The sequence below is a fragment of the Garra rufa genome, chromosome 13 (assembly GCF_049309525.1).
Source record: "Garra rufa chromosome 13, GarRuf1.0, whole genome shotgun sequence".
In the NCBI taxonomy this organism is placed as follows: Eukaryota; Metazoa; Chordata; class Actinopteri; order Cypriniformes; family Cyprinidae; genus Garra; species Garra rufa.
Window position 1 is genome coordinate 395,858 of NC_133373.1, and position 14,790 is coordinate 410,647.

General features: G+C 38.7%; 1 protein-coding gene across 1 annotated transcript; it reads left to right on the top strand.

Moving 5' to 3' along the window:
* Window positions 1-8,011: 8,011 nt before the first annotated feature.
* LOC141283552 (ankyrin repeat domain-containing protein 9) lies at window positions 8,012-10,999 on the top strand. Its single transcript, XM_073816834.1, has one exon. It carries the CDS (start codon window positions 8,262-8,264, stop codon window positions 9,114-9,116), a length of 855 nt encoding a protein of 284 aa, XP_073672935.1. The 5' UTR covers window positions 8,012-8,261; the 3' UTR covers window positions 9,117-10,999.
* Window positions 11,000-14,790: the final 3,791 nt, after the last annotated feature.

Sequence of the window (14,790 nt, forward strand, 5' to 3'; positions counted from 1 at the left end):
AAGCGTTCTGTGGAAAGCGTGTCATGACGGTCTTTAGGGAGCGTGTGATAAATGGAGCTCAAGTCCTCCTCTTAGCCCGGCAGTTTAATCACTGTCTTATAAAACAGGACACAAAGTCTCATCCGGCGACCCGGCGATGTGCATTATTTACTGGGTCGACCTGCGCCGGCTTATTTTAGAGAGACTCCCCAGAGTCTGGTGTTACAGGACTGAGTGCACGACTAAAACATGACGCTCTTGGGTTTAACTCACACAGGACCTGCCATCTTCAGCACTGCCTTCACTGAGGATCAACACCAGTCTGACTGAAGCACACATTGGCTATTTATAGCTTGGAGAATCAGCTTTGTTCATATTGAGAGTCTTCAGTGTTGATGATACGTTTATCAGAAGCTGTAATTCATGCAAAACTAGATCAATGAGAAGCTTGTGCCGTAGTGGATTGTCAGTGAACACACCACACGAGCATCTCAGGACACAAATGATGATTAGAGACTGTCTCCTTCTCTTTCAGTTGATCAATGAATACTGGCTATATTTCAGATCCTTTTTTGACACTAAATTCTTGAGCATCAGTCAGAAATGATTTGATGATTTATGAAGCAGCTTATAGGATGGAAACATTGAACAGAAACATTCATTGTTGAATTTCTTTGAGTTTCAGTTCGCTACTGAACCGCTAGTGTTTGAGTCTAAAATCACAGATAATGGCAGTCTGTGTGTGAATTATGAGGCAGTGCTGCCCTCCTGTGGACAGGTGTATTTCATTTTAAATAAACTTTTGTTGTTGTTGAACAGCAGAATGTGGCTTTATTCAGATGGATAAGAGATCAATTTCACCTGTTATGTACAAATGATAAAACCACTTACATGTGATAATGCTTCATTGAACACTTAATCTGAGACTCTTTCTGTCACCCTTTTCCTTTACTTTCTTTTATTTCTTCCTATTTACATACTGAAGCATCCAGTAAAGCCACACTCGAGTTCATCTTCGTCCCTGTGTCTGACTTTCATGATGGTATCATACTCTGATAAATGACAAATCATAAACTGTACTGAGTCAAACTACACTGCAAAAAAGGCTTATCTTAGTATTTTTGTCTTGTTTCTAGTCAAAATATCAAAAACATCTAAAATTAAAGGGAGACACTTCAGGCAAAAACACTGTTTTTTCATGCACCTGTCAAGTTTGAGATTTTGGGCTTTTTGTTTTTTCAGACTAGTGGAAAGAAAACATCCAAAAGACACTGTTAAGTGTTTCTCTTATAGCACTTCATCTATTTGTGTCAATAGATTTCAATTACAATGCATGTTTCTAAAGGCCGTTTTCACACCAAACTTTTCATTTTTATTCCTGTCTATATCCTGAAGGTTTTTTGTTCATATATAATTAGTTTGATTTTATACAACATTTTATTCCCAAAACAACTGTAAAAAAAATCTGTCGTTTTCTATCGTTAAGTATTTTCTGAATTATGGAGTGACAAAATGAGATTTCAAGAATTTTAAAACTGATTTCATGAAAGTGTTTAGATTTTTTGAACTAGAAATGTATGCAAATTAGCACATATTCATTAAACAATGCCTCATTTGCATATTTAAACCTAACATTTAAGAAACTTGTAAGACAAAAAATGTTTGCAATTATCAACATAATCAGTCAAGTGAGTAAGTAAGGTCATAACTATTAGTTGTTGTTTTCCACCTGCAGTGTCTCGCCTTAAGATGCATTTACTGGATAAGCAAAATTACGTAAATTGGGGGGGGGGGGACTAAATTAAGTGCAGTTTGCTTAAAACAAGATTAAATATCTCATGTAATTGTGCTTATCTAGTACATGCATCTCAATTTAAAAAGTGTATAGATATTTTGACTAGAAACAAGATAAAAATTCTAAGTTTGCAGGTTGAACAATAAGAAACAGAGATGCCTCTCTGATATTTTTTTTTTTTTTTTTTTTATGTGAAATTTACCAGAGTTTTATTTGGCCTCATTTGACTGGCTGTGATTCCTCTTGCAGCATCAAGATAGTTTCCATTGCTACAGTAATAAACTACAAAAGAAAAAAAGTTCAAACAGTGTGTACAATAGAGAACAGAGATACTAACGTTACTCACCTGTTATACATTTGACCTCCGTTAACTGGCTGGGTTTTCTCTTGCAACATCCCTGCTGTAATAAATCACTATCAATTCAACTACAGGTTGCACAGCAGAGTTTTAGAAACCGTACTCTTCTGTGTTCTTCATGTGTCTGGTTGAGTTTTTTTTTTTTTCTGGCACTTAAAGTGTGTTTTCCCTCAGAGGACAGTTTACGTTTCCTCCTGCAGCATTCTGGCGGTGAGATGACAATATGACAGGCTCCTCTCGAGTAGGCAAAGTCCTTCAGTCTAGAACTACATATAAAGACATTAGGACTGTGTCATTTTGTCTTTCCAGTTCATTCACAGCACTCCTGACTGCCATCTCCACTACAAATAAAAACCATTGGAAAAAATATTACAAAAATGTGTTGGGTGAAATACCATGCTGCTATTGAAGTAGTTTTATCTCACAGTAGTAACTCACAGTAGTGACTCACAGTTCATGCAGTGAATGACCAGCAGATGGCAGCAGATCTTAGTCCTAATGCAGCTTCACCACTGACTGCAGACCAACATCCACATGACATTACAGATCAGACCAGAGACAGGGTTAGACCAAAGAAAAAGCACCATCATAATAACAACAATCATTTACCTTATTTACCGTTTCATTTGCAAAGGGAAGCAAAATGTACACTGCATGAATTTAAAGATTAAAAGCATCTGAGTCAAGCCTGTTTGGATCATCAGGAGAGCAAAGGAGCCCTGCGTTCACGAGTCGAACCCATCCACAGAGTAAACCACAGACACAGAGTTTAATGAGCAACACTGGGAGAAAGAGATCAGAAACACATATTAGTTCTGCTTGATTCTTGTACCAGTGTTTTTGGTAATTGTTGTGTTTGCTTTCAAAAAATGAAAAAATTCAAAAGCCCCTCGATCAGCTGCCTAAAAATGTAACCGTGATGAGCTCAGATATATTCAGAATGATTGACTAGAAGCAGCTGCTTGAGAATATCCAGACTATATTACGCTGTTATATGTCAGATCAATGTAAAGATCTCTCAGAAACATTGTTGCAGATTGTATTCTTGCATGGAGGACTTGTAAAAGAAAGAGCCGCTGTGATTCAGAGAAGGTACTTTAATTAACCTGGACTCTGAGGTATGTGTGTATTTAGTGATGTCAAGTGCAACAGATAGTTTTCCTCCTGCTGTTTATGTCAAGACTGTTTTCATCAGCGTAATCTTATTCTAAACAGTGTTGCAAAAGTATATCTAGACATGTGAACACTCTCTTTGGCACTGAATTCTGTTCATAGCTACACAACTGTAAGTTAAATCCAGGATTCTGTGTTTGGAGCTAGAAACCCTCAGTGGACAGAAGACGGGGCTCTCAGTCGCTCAGATCCTGTCACTGCTTGATGAGATTGAACTAAACTACACTCTTAAATATAAAGGTGCTTTAAAAGGTTCTTCACAGCGATTCCATAGAAGAACCATTTTTGGTTTCACAAAGGACCATTCAGTCAAAGGTTCTTTAAAGAACCATCTCTTTCGTACCTTCTTATAATCTGAAGAACATTCTTTTTTTTTCTTTTTTTTTTATTATACTTTTTGTATTTAATTTTATTTTTTATCCTCCTAGGGTCTGAGAGTAACACAATTTCAATTCGCTATGTGTCCTGTACATGTGGCAGAATTGACAATAAAGCTGACTTTGATTCTTTTGCCACAAAGAACCTTTTGTGAATCAGAAAGGTTCTTCAGATGTTACAGGTTCTTTATTGAATCATTTAAACAAAAAACGTTCTTCTATGGCAGGGATCCTCAAATCTTACCCTGGAGGTCCAATGCGCTGCAGAGTTTAGCTCTAACCCTAATCAAACACACCTGAGAATGCTAATCAAGGTCTTCAGGATCATTAGAGAATCACAGGAAGTGAGTTTCATCAGGGTCGGAGCTAAACTCTGCAGCGCATTGGACCTCCAGGGTAAGATTTGAGGAACCCTGTTCTATGGCATCGTGAAGCACCTTTATTTTTAAGAGAGTAGAAGCTGACTGTCTTTTGCAACAAATGCAAACAAAAATCAAAAATGTTCTTCCTTCTTTCAGTAACAGTTGAGCAATTTTGCAAGAAAAAGACTTAAATCACAGACTGTATGTGTCACAGAATGCATTCATTTACGTGAATGACTGAAATCAAATGTAAAAGTGTTCAGGGACAACACAAAGCACAATTTGAGATGCATAAAATAACACAAGCTGATGAGAAAGAAAACACTTTCTAAACGGTGTAATCACACGCACTCTTGTGAAAGTGGCAGCAATAACCGTGATGAGGATCTGAGGCATCTGTGGAATGAATGAGCTGCTGGATCCACAGTTCATGGAGCTGAACGGCCGTTTATGATGAGACTCATTCATTACTGCTGATGTCTGTTTAACCGATCCAGAGACTCACTAACAGCTGCATGTCAACACTTCAAACTTAGACACTGGTGTTCATGTTGGACAGAACCTCACATCATGAAAGGACACCTTATATGAGCACTTACTTGTGTAATGCCATCATTCTGTACTGAAGGACTGTTCTTCACAACAAATCACATTAAAACACATCAATGGTCCTCATACTGACTGTTCACATTAGCAGTTCATCTCTGCTCTCCTTTGAACACAAACTCACAGAGACGATTGATTATGTTGAGATCATCTCTGAGTTTATCCAAAAGCAGGACATGTAAACCGCTTCAATCAATGTTTATGGTTAAAGGAATCTAAACAGCAATTCAAAGAATACTTGTACATTGTCGTACATGTCATTATACTTGTTAGGAAATAGGAACGTCTTTTAATTGTGTTTGTCATGGTTGTTTATAGCTTTTGTTATTTGCTGTTTGAAAACGTTCTGGTGCACTGCACAAAATGCTTTTCTAGCTTAGATTCGTCTTGTTTCCAGACAAAATATCTAAAAATTCTTAAATCAAGAAGGATTTTCTAGACGAGTAAAAAATCTTTTTCTTGTTTTCAGCAGAGTTTTTGCTTAGAACAAGCAAATTAATCTGCCAATGGGGTAAGCAAAAAAATCTTATTTCAAACAGACAAAATTTGCAGTTGTTATGAATTAAGAACTGTTTTATGAAGCTTCACCCACCTGAACATTTCTGGTCTTGTTGAATCACGCCCTTTAGAACCTCATCACGCAAACATCTGCAGAATGTGAGCCGGAGGATTTAAAGGGACATTTTAAACAAAATGAGTAGGTTGGTTTAAAAAAACGAAGTATGGCAAGAAAACCATTTCATTAGTACAAGCTTTCTTTTTTTATTGTAGGATGCAGTCAAATGTTGATGAAAGAGAGTTGCTTAAAAATCGTCTGTGATTCTGCATTCTGGTGAATGAAAATGTTGTGGAAAGTGAATTCTCTCTGTGATGGTACCAAAAGGCATCACTCACTTGTAGATCTCAGGATTGTGGAGGAGATGTAGATTGGTAAGAGTGAGTGGAAATAAGAGGCGCCGGGCCTGTGGCTGTTATATATGCGAGCATTAGTGTCTTAAACTTGATACGAGCCGCAATTTAGAAGTCATCAATAAACCTGGACTGAGTTCAGATATATGCACATCCACCAGAGAGAACAGCAAGAGCTCTGCAAAACATAATTAGTATATAATAGTAAAAAAGCCACATTCTATCAGGTTCATTTGCCAGACGTCTGCATATAAATGCTGATGTTGGTTTCGTTAAATAATGATGGTCATATTAAAACATTTGTATGTGGCAGATAATTATACATCCTTTTTATTTTGAACATACTGTGGGGTCTGAAAGCCTTGGCAGCAATTTAATGCAATTTTGGGTTATTGTGAACATAATTTTCAGAATATCTTGGACATAAAGTTCTGTATTCTGCACATCAACACAGTCGCACCTGTACAGGACTAAAGCATGAAAAACCTCAGTGGTATTTTGTGGGTGAAAATGCTTTATTAATGAGAGGTAAGAGGAGAATGCTGGTGCAATCTGACACAAAGGCATGAGTTCATGAAACAGCCGAAGAAGCTCTGAAGTGTGAATCTCCCAGATACCCATGTGGGGTGTGCGGTGGGCACTTGTCCAGATCCAGACAATAGAAGATGTGACCTGGTCTGATCTGGACCTCATTCTGTGTGTCAGAAGACATGAGGGTCAGACTCAGAGCACAGGAATCAATATTTCAATGGTGCAATTGTAAAACAAAGATCTAATTCTCCTGCTCTGAAAAAATCAATAGATAAGAACCAGATACTGGCCATCTGTTTTAAATGGATCATGTGCTTTAGGCACCAAAGAAGACTGAGATCAAACTGAATATTTTAACAGCAATGTGTTTTAGTGATTGAACATTGGCTAATGAATGATGACGTCCATATAGTCAAGGATTTAAAAAGTGGGTGAGAGATTAAATTGCTGAACACACCGAAGAACACCTTGAGCCCAAATGTTTGTGTTTTATCATTGGTGATAAAAGTAAAATAAACATTTTAAAAAATACTATTTTTGTACGTGTGGATCATGGTCTAATATAATAAAGAATGGAGTCATTTACCACAGCAAACCCTCAGAAACTCTAAGTATGAGAACAAGTGACTGCCAGAGTTTACTGAAATTAAGTTGACTTCTGTTACATCCTTTCCAGCACAGGCTAAAAACACAACATTTAGCCTACAAGGTTAAAAACAATTCACAAACTATTCTAAGATAACTGCAATACACAACATTCTGACTGATGTTTCAGTGCACTTCCTGCAAATATAGAAAAAATAAAGGGGCTCAATTAAATGTGTGCATTAAATAAAGTCAAATGTTACAAATTAGTTACAATATTGATGTTGCAATACTGGTAGCACTAATGTAACACTTCGATGATATATGTTAAGATAAAGTAACAATTTTGAAATACGTTGATGGTTATTTATTTATTTTTTTTGTCTTTTATATCAGGGTTTTTTATGCACAATAGTAACCCTAGATCAAACAGTTTAAAATAGCTGGGCTATAGAACCATTTTTATGACTGAAGATATGTTAAGGTATATGTTGAGGTACACACATTATCCCACCGCTCACAATTGTGACCAACTTTAAGACACAATTTTTCACACACTTTTCCCAAAAATGTTCAAAACATAATTATTTATTATTTCAAAGGGTTACTAATGACACATGATTTGGATATTTTCATGTCTGGGGAAATTTTGTGATTAAAACGGGTAAAGTGTATTATATTCTTATTTTATAAGTAGCTCATTACACCATAGAAGAGTCTTACAAGCAACTTTTTTTAACAATTCAAATATATACCAACATTTTTCTTTATAATAAAGTTGGAGGTAATCTCTTTGAAAATGTGCATTTGTCAATGTAACACCTTGCAATGATCAAGTGATTAAAATAATTACAAACTTAATAGGAAAAGGGCCCGTTTTAAAAAAAATTAACCATAAACCTTCACTCTTAAAAAAAAAAGGTGTGTCACAATGCCATAGATTAGAAGAACCTTTTTGTCTAAATGGTTCCATAAAGAACCTTTAACATCTGAAGAACCTTTCTGTTTCACAAAAGTTTCTCTGTGGCAAAAAAGGTTCTTCAGGTTATAAAAAGGTAAGCAAGAAACAGTTCTTAGAAGAACCATTTTTGGTTCCACAAAGAACCATTCAGTCAAAAGTTCTATAATGACATCGCTTGAAGAACCTTTTAAAGCACCTTTATTTTTAAGAGTGTACTTTGCTGAAGTGTGTGTGTGTGTGTGTGTGTGTGTGTGTGTGTGTGTGTGTGTGTGTGTGTGTGTGAGTGTGTGTGTGTGTGTGTGTGAGTGTGTGTGAGTGTGTGTGTGTGTGTGTGTGTGTGTGTGTGTGTGTGTGTGTGTGTGTGTGTGAATTCCTTTCTCACAAAACACTTTGAAACAAACGCATCGGTGACAAAAGGAGCAACTGGGCGAGAATAATGTGACTGTGCGCAGGAAGAGAGCAGGCAGAGTCCGCGCATGCGCACTGCGCGCTCACTGCAGAGGGGGGTCGGTGACAGACGCATCGCCGCTGACCGACTGACGCCGAACCAAGATGAGCTCCGCCGAAACCCGTCCGCTTTTCCGCGCAGAATGACGCTCTCCGCCTGAACCCCGTCAGCGCACAGATGGACGACGAGCGCAAGCAGCACAAGTTCATCTCGTTCCTGTTCTACCAGGCGGTGCGGGACCTGAAGCCCGTGTGGATGCTCGAGGACATGCGCACCATGGAGACGTTTTACTGGGAGGAGGACGCCAAGCAGAGAACGTACAGCCCGTCCGAGGCGCTGCTCTACGCGATCGTGCACGACCACCGGGCCTACGCGCAGTACCTGCTCAGCCACTACTCGGACGAGGCGCTGGCGATGCCTGGGGAGCGCTTCTGCTGCTGTCCGTCCTCCGCGCCGCACCTCGCCATGGCCGTGCGCTACGACAGGAGGGACATCCTGGGCCACATTCTGCAGGTGGCACATCGCCAGCCGGGCCTGCGCTCCTACATGAACCGCGGCGGCTGCTTCCACCTGGAGGACGGAAAGACCCCGCTCCACTTGGCCTGCGAGCTGCTGCGCGCGGACGCCGTCATACTGTTGCTAGGCAACGGCGCGTCCCCGCAGGCCGAGGACCACAACGGCATGACGCCGCTCGACGTCATCCTCCAGCAGCTGTGGGACTCGAAGGCGAACGTCGGGGCTAAGAAGTCCTGTCTGGACAACCTGCTGATGTTCATGCCGGAGATGCGTTTCAAAATGAAGAGCTCGCTGCAGAAGGAGCCCAAGTGCTGGTCCAAGGTGCTCGGGGAGGACAAGCTCAACTACCTCATCGGACGGAACCCAGCGCCGCTCTTCCTCATCGCTATGCAAAGGATCCTGGCGCAGCTGCCGCCCGAGCAGTTCCCCAAGAGTCTGGACAAGCTTCCCATCCCGGCCTCCCTCAAACCCCTGCCCAAACCCCCCAAACAGCGCAGCCATCTCAAAGTGGCCTAGACCGGTTCCGCTCGCGCTAGTCTCGGCATGAACTCCGTGTGCGTGTGTACGTGAAATGAATTGCGAACGTGTGTGTGTGTGTGTGTGTGTGTGTGTGTGTGTGTGTGTGTGTGTGTGTGTGTGTGTGTGTGTGTGTGTGTTCTGGTATATATGGTTTATGAGGACAGAAATGTGTATAATGACATCGCTATTACAACGTAAACATGGACACAGTGTAATCCTTATAAACCAAGTAAACCAAATGTGACCTTAAGTAGCACAGATATATTTGTAGCAATAGACAACAATATGGGTCAAAATATTAGTTTTTTCTCTTATGCCAAAAATCATTGGGATATTAAGTAAAGATCATGTTCAATAAAGACTTTCCTACCGTAAATATATCAGCACTTAATTTTTGATTGGTAAAATGCATTGCTAAGAACTTCATTTGGACAACTTTAAAGGCAATTTTCTCAATATTTAGATTTTTTTTGAACCCTCAGATTGCAGATTTTCAAATATTGTCCTATCCTAACAAACTATACATCAGTGAAAGCTTATTTATTCAGCGTTCATGTATCAATGTATAAATCTCAGTTTCAAATAATTGACCCTCATGAACATGGTTTTGTGGTCGATGGTTACAAATGGCTTAAAAACATAGGTCTACTAAACAGTGTTTTTTGAAAATCTAAAAGTGGCTGTAGTTTTGTGTGAGGGGTAAGTGTAGGGTAACGAGATAGAAAATACAGTTTGTACAGTAGAAAAAAATTATGCTTATTGAGAGTCCCCATAAACCACATATGCACAGATAAGTGTGTGTGTGCGTTTGCGTGCGTGCGTGTGTGTGTGTGTGTGTGTGTGTGTGTGTGTGTGTGTGTGTGTGTGTGTGTTTGTGTTTGTGTGTGTGCGTGTGTTTGCGTGCGTGTGTGTGTTTGCGTGTGTGTGCGTGCGTGTGTGTGTGTGTGTGTGTGTGTGTGTGTGTGTGTGTGTGTGTGTGGCATGAAGTGTCCAGTGAACCAACAAAAGCATCACGGTCATGAGCTTGCGTGAGCAATATCGTCTTCCTGTTTGTTGTCTTACCCTGGTTTGAAGTACATCATGTTTATGAACTCAAATCAATCATCTTGATTGAAACTTTTATATCTGAGATATGCAAACTCTACTGTATGAACTCATATGAGATTTATTTATGAGAGCTGTGTGGATGTATACCTCATGAACCTCATGCTGATCTGAGAGCAGTGGAATGGACCGATTAAATCCATCATGATCCAAAGCGTCTGTGGTTGTCCTGGTCTGGGTTGTGGTTGGGTTTCTGTGATAGTGAGGTGGATGGAGCTCTAGTCTGTTCATGTGGGAGCAGTGAAGGTGGAGGCTCTGGTTAGGCCACTTCCATCCTCAGGTGTGTCACAGCACTGTTTGGTTTTTTTTTTTTGGCAAAAAAAAAATGGTAATAATAAATAAATGGGAGCAGAACACTGCTATCTTCAGAATGTGATTTTCACATATTCAACTGAAATCATTCCCTGATGATGAATAAGTGGTTGTATATTTGTTTTATGTATTAGTTTGCTTATGGGACAACCTTTAGGGCCATTGAGCCTCTCTACACGAGTCAAAATGTCTTTAACATTAGGCTTTATAACAGAACTGTATCCTGTAACACTGCAAGTTACGTTTATTTTAGTATTATTTTGGCATCTAATGGTACATTTCATCTGGTTTGGGAAAACAAATTTAAACACTAATGCAGACTACTTTGGATTAAAAATAAAATTAAATAATTTTGATTGGTTGGACACATGAAACAGTTTTTACAAACATTAGTTTTGATACAGTATTGATACACTGATCAGGCCAGTTGAAAATGAGGCTGTGAGGGATTGACTTAGTCTTAATGACATCCACTGTATAAAACTCCTAGATCACAACATTTTCAGAACTCACAACTTTCAGAACTGTTTAATGTAGTTTTTGGCTACTAAAAGAGTTATTTTTCCCCAAAAAAGATGTTTCAGCTGAACGATCACTATGTCGTATCCACTGAACACTGTAGTTCAGTCCCACACAGCCTTGTTTTCATTCCTGTCAGAAATTAAATATGACTCTATCCTGACTGAGTTCTATACAATGTTTATGTGTATTTTACAGATAGCTGTAAATCAGCTTCAGCTAATCATTGGAGAGCAGCAGGTATTCAACATGATAGATTTGGATTCATCTGAAGTGTGCAGCACTGCTTTATAGTTGCTTTTCTAAAATGGTTGATGTTAGTCATGTGTGGCCAACAATAACATCCACTCTGGTGTGGGAAAATGTCAGAGGGATGATTTTATAATTTCATAAAATGTCTGATAAGAGGATATAAAGCAGTTCAGTGGTGCAGTACACTCTTAAAAATAAAGGCGCTTCATGATAACATAGAAGAACCTTTTCTGTCCAGATGGTTCCATAAAGAACCTTTAACATCTGAAGAACCTTTCTGTTTCACAAAAGGTTCTTTGTGGCGAGAGAAGGTTCTTCAGATTATAAAAAGGTCGGAAAGAGATGGTTCTATATAAAGCAGCTTTATTTTTAGGAGTGTAGCACTGCCGCCTTCCTGCTGACAGACCATAGTCTGGAGTGCTTTCTGTGTGGCGTTTGCTTGTTCTTCATGTTCTGTCATGGCTTTCACCCTCAATCCAAACACACACAACACAGGTGAGCTGGACACCTGAACTGTCTGCGGGTGAGAGTGTTTGCATCCAGCATCTCCAACACAGCACAAGCCCCAAAGATTTGGTGATGGTTATGAACATCTTACAGGTGCAGTATTTTCCAGGTCATTTTAGGATGATTGAAATGATAAATCATTATGTATTTGTCCATCACATGGTGAACATTTTGTGTGAGTTGTTTTCTATAAATGTATAATTGTATTTTGTGATGAAATATTAATTAATTCAAGAGTGTTTTAAGGTGGAGACACTGCAGGCAAAAACAGTTTTTTCGTGCACCTGGCAAATTTGAGATTTTGTGCTTTTTGGTTTTTCATAAAGTGATTTTCAGACTAGCATAAAAAGAAAACATCCAAAAGACACTATATCCTGAAGGTTTTTACAGAGGCATTTGTTCATATGTAATTTACTTGATTATATACAACATTTCATTCCCCCAAAATTGTGAAAATACTGTATATAGTTTTCTGTCTGTTTTTCTGAATTATGGAGTCACAAGAATGAGATACCCACAATTCCCTTGGTAAAAACTTTTAACTCTAATATTAAAAAAAAAAAAAAAAAAAAAAAAGAATATTGAAACTGACTTTATCCAGTGTATATATTTTTGTACTAGACATTTATGCACATATTTCATTAAATAATGCCTCATTTGCATATTTAAACGTAACATTTTAGAAAACTCATAATACAAAAAAATGTGATTATCAATGTAATCAATCAACTGAGTAATTAAGGCCATAACTTTTAGTTTTTTCCTCCCATTCACCTGCAGTGTCTCTCCTTAATTCATGATTACAGTGAAAGTGATGGTGACTAACAGGGTCACATGTTATTCAGGAGAACGTGAGCATGTTTCTCTGTCTTTAGCCTGACTCTGGATCCGCTGCAGCGCTGTGTGTGATAACGGTGGAGCAGTGAAGTGCGGTGCTTCCCACACAACAAACCCCTGAAGGACAGGCTGCGGAGGAATGAGGCCAGAGATGTGTGGAGAGATACTGACTGAAGGAGACCAGCTGAACCGGTTCTTCTGCTGCATTCACCCTGCTGATGAAACCACAACAAGTAAAACTCTCATCTTACACTCTAAGAAATGACCACACATGCATGGCCTGATCTAATGTTAACGTAAAGGAGTTTCTCTTATTGTTGTTCACAGGCGTTTTAACTCTTACGCAGAAAATGTTTGAAAACTTGACTGATAATGTCCTTGCAGAAAATGACCAGTACCTTTTGCTTATTTTTCTTTCTTCTTGACTTTGTTTTTTCTCAGGTTGTAAATGACAAAAATGTTGCAAAAATGGTACAGCGTGTTGCCAGTTAATATGTTAAGATGAGTTATCCAAAACCTTATTTGACCAAACATGAGTTTAGACCGAGAAGAAGCACAACAGAGTTGAATATAGTGCTAGTATTTTACTGACTGTGATTTGGTGGAGCCCAGATGACCTTCACATGAAAAGCAGTGCTCACTGTGTTCATTGGCCTATAATTATCACATTAAAATGCTATAAAAAAAATTCAACACTAGGAGCATCACACAAACTCACACAAAATGTTTAGTCCATCTCTGCAAGATGGGTTGCAGTTCTGTAAAATGTTGGCGCTGGAGACTAAATGGTTCCTGATGGGTTCACACCTAATAATAGTGAGGTGTTTTTCACTTTCACAAAATCAATAGTAGTTATTAAGATTGATGTGGTTTGAAATTGGTGAAATGTGCTTGGACAAAATCTATGACCAAAATATTAACTTGCCTAATAATTCGGCACACACTCAAAACACATCAGATCTGTATGTTTGATGGCATATAAGGAGGTCCTGATGCTCACAGCACTGATCTCAGGGGCTTTCCTGCTGTATCAGGGAATCTCTTTTAGCTGTACTTCCCTTCTTGCTTGTCTCTTGTCTGAACACGATCTGACCTGACAGAAGCTCGAGTTCATCCATCCTCCATGTGTGATCACCCCATTTGAATCTCTTCTCATCAATCATCCAAATGTTTTACATCATGTTTATTTTCAATAATAATACATTGTAGTGCATCACTCTAAGATGCATCATAGAAATGCTTTGGATAAGATTGAGCTAAATTCAGTTATATGTGACCCTGGAGCACAAAACCAGTCTTAAGTCGCTGGGGTATATTTGTAGCAATAGCCAAAAATACATTGTATGGGTCAAAATTATTGATTTTTCTTTTATGCCAAAAATCATTAGGAAATTAAGTAAAGATCATGTTCCATGAAGATTTTTTGTAAAATTCCTACTATAAATATATCAAAATGTGATTTTCTCAGTATTTTGATTTTTTTTTTTTGCACCCTCAGATTCCAGATTTTCAAATAGATGTATCTCGGCCAAATATTGTCCTATCCTAACAAACCATACACCAATAGAAAGCTTATTTATTGAGCTTTCATATGATGTATACATCTGAGTTTAGTAAAATTTAACCTTATGACTGGTTTTGTGGTCCAGCTCACATATGTGCTATATCCACATTTACAACAGTCTGCTTAAGTGTTATTAAAATTAGCAGTAGCTCAGTCAACTGCATTAAACAGTAAATCCTGCTTCCAGAACAGACTAATAAACATGTTTTAATATCTATTTTGATCAGTTTGACCACTAGAGGGCTCCTTTACACCAGCCGACCTTAATCCCAAATGATATCCGTTTGGTCATGTCTGTAAATGCATTTAGGACAGAATCTCAGTTTCTGTATGGATTCTATAAGCAAACACTGTAGTAATCACAATCTACTATTTACGGTAGTTAATACCATGCACTGCCTCCTGCCACCTGGGTTGCCACCCGTCCCTTAAAATACGGAATCGTCTCGTATTTGAGAATGAAATTGCGCGTCCCGTTTTGAATCAATACTGGACGGGTTTTGTCCCGTATTTTTTTTTTGTTCATTTTTTTAAAGCAGCGTCTCATGCAAATCATCCCACATGCATTTTATGAAG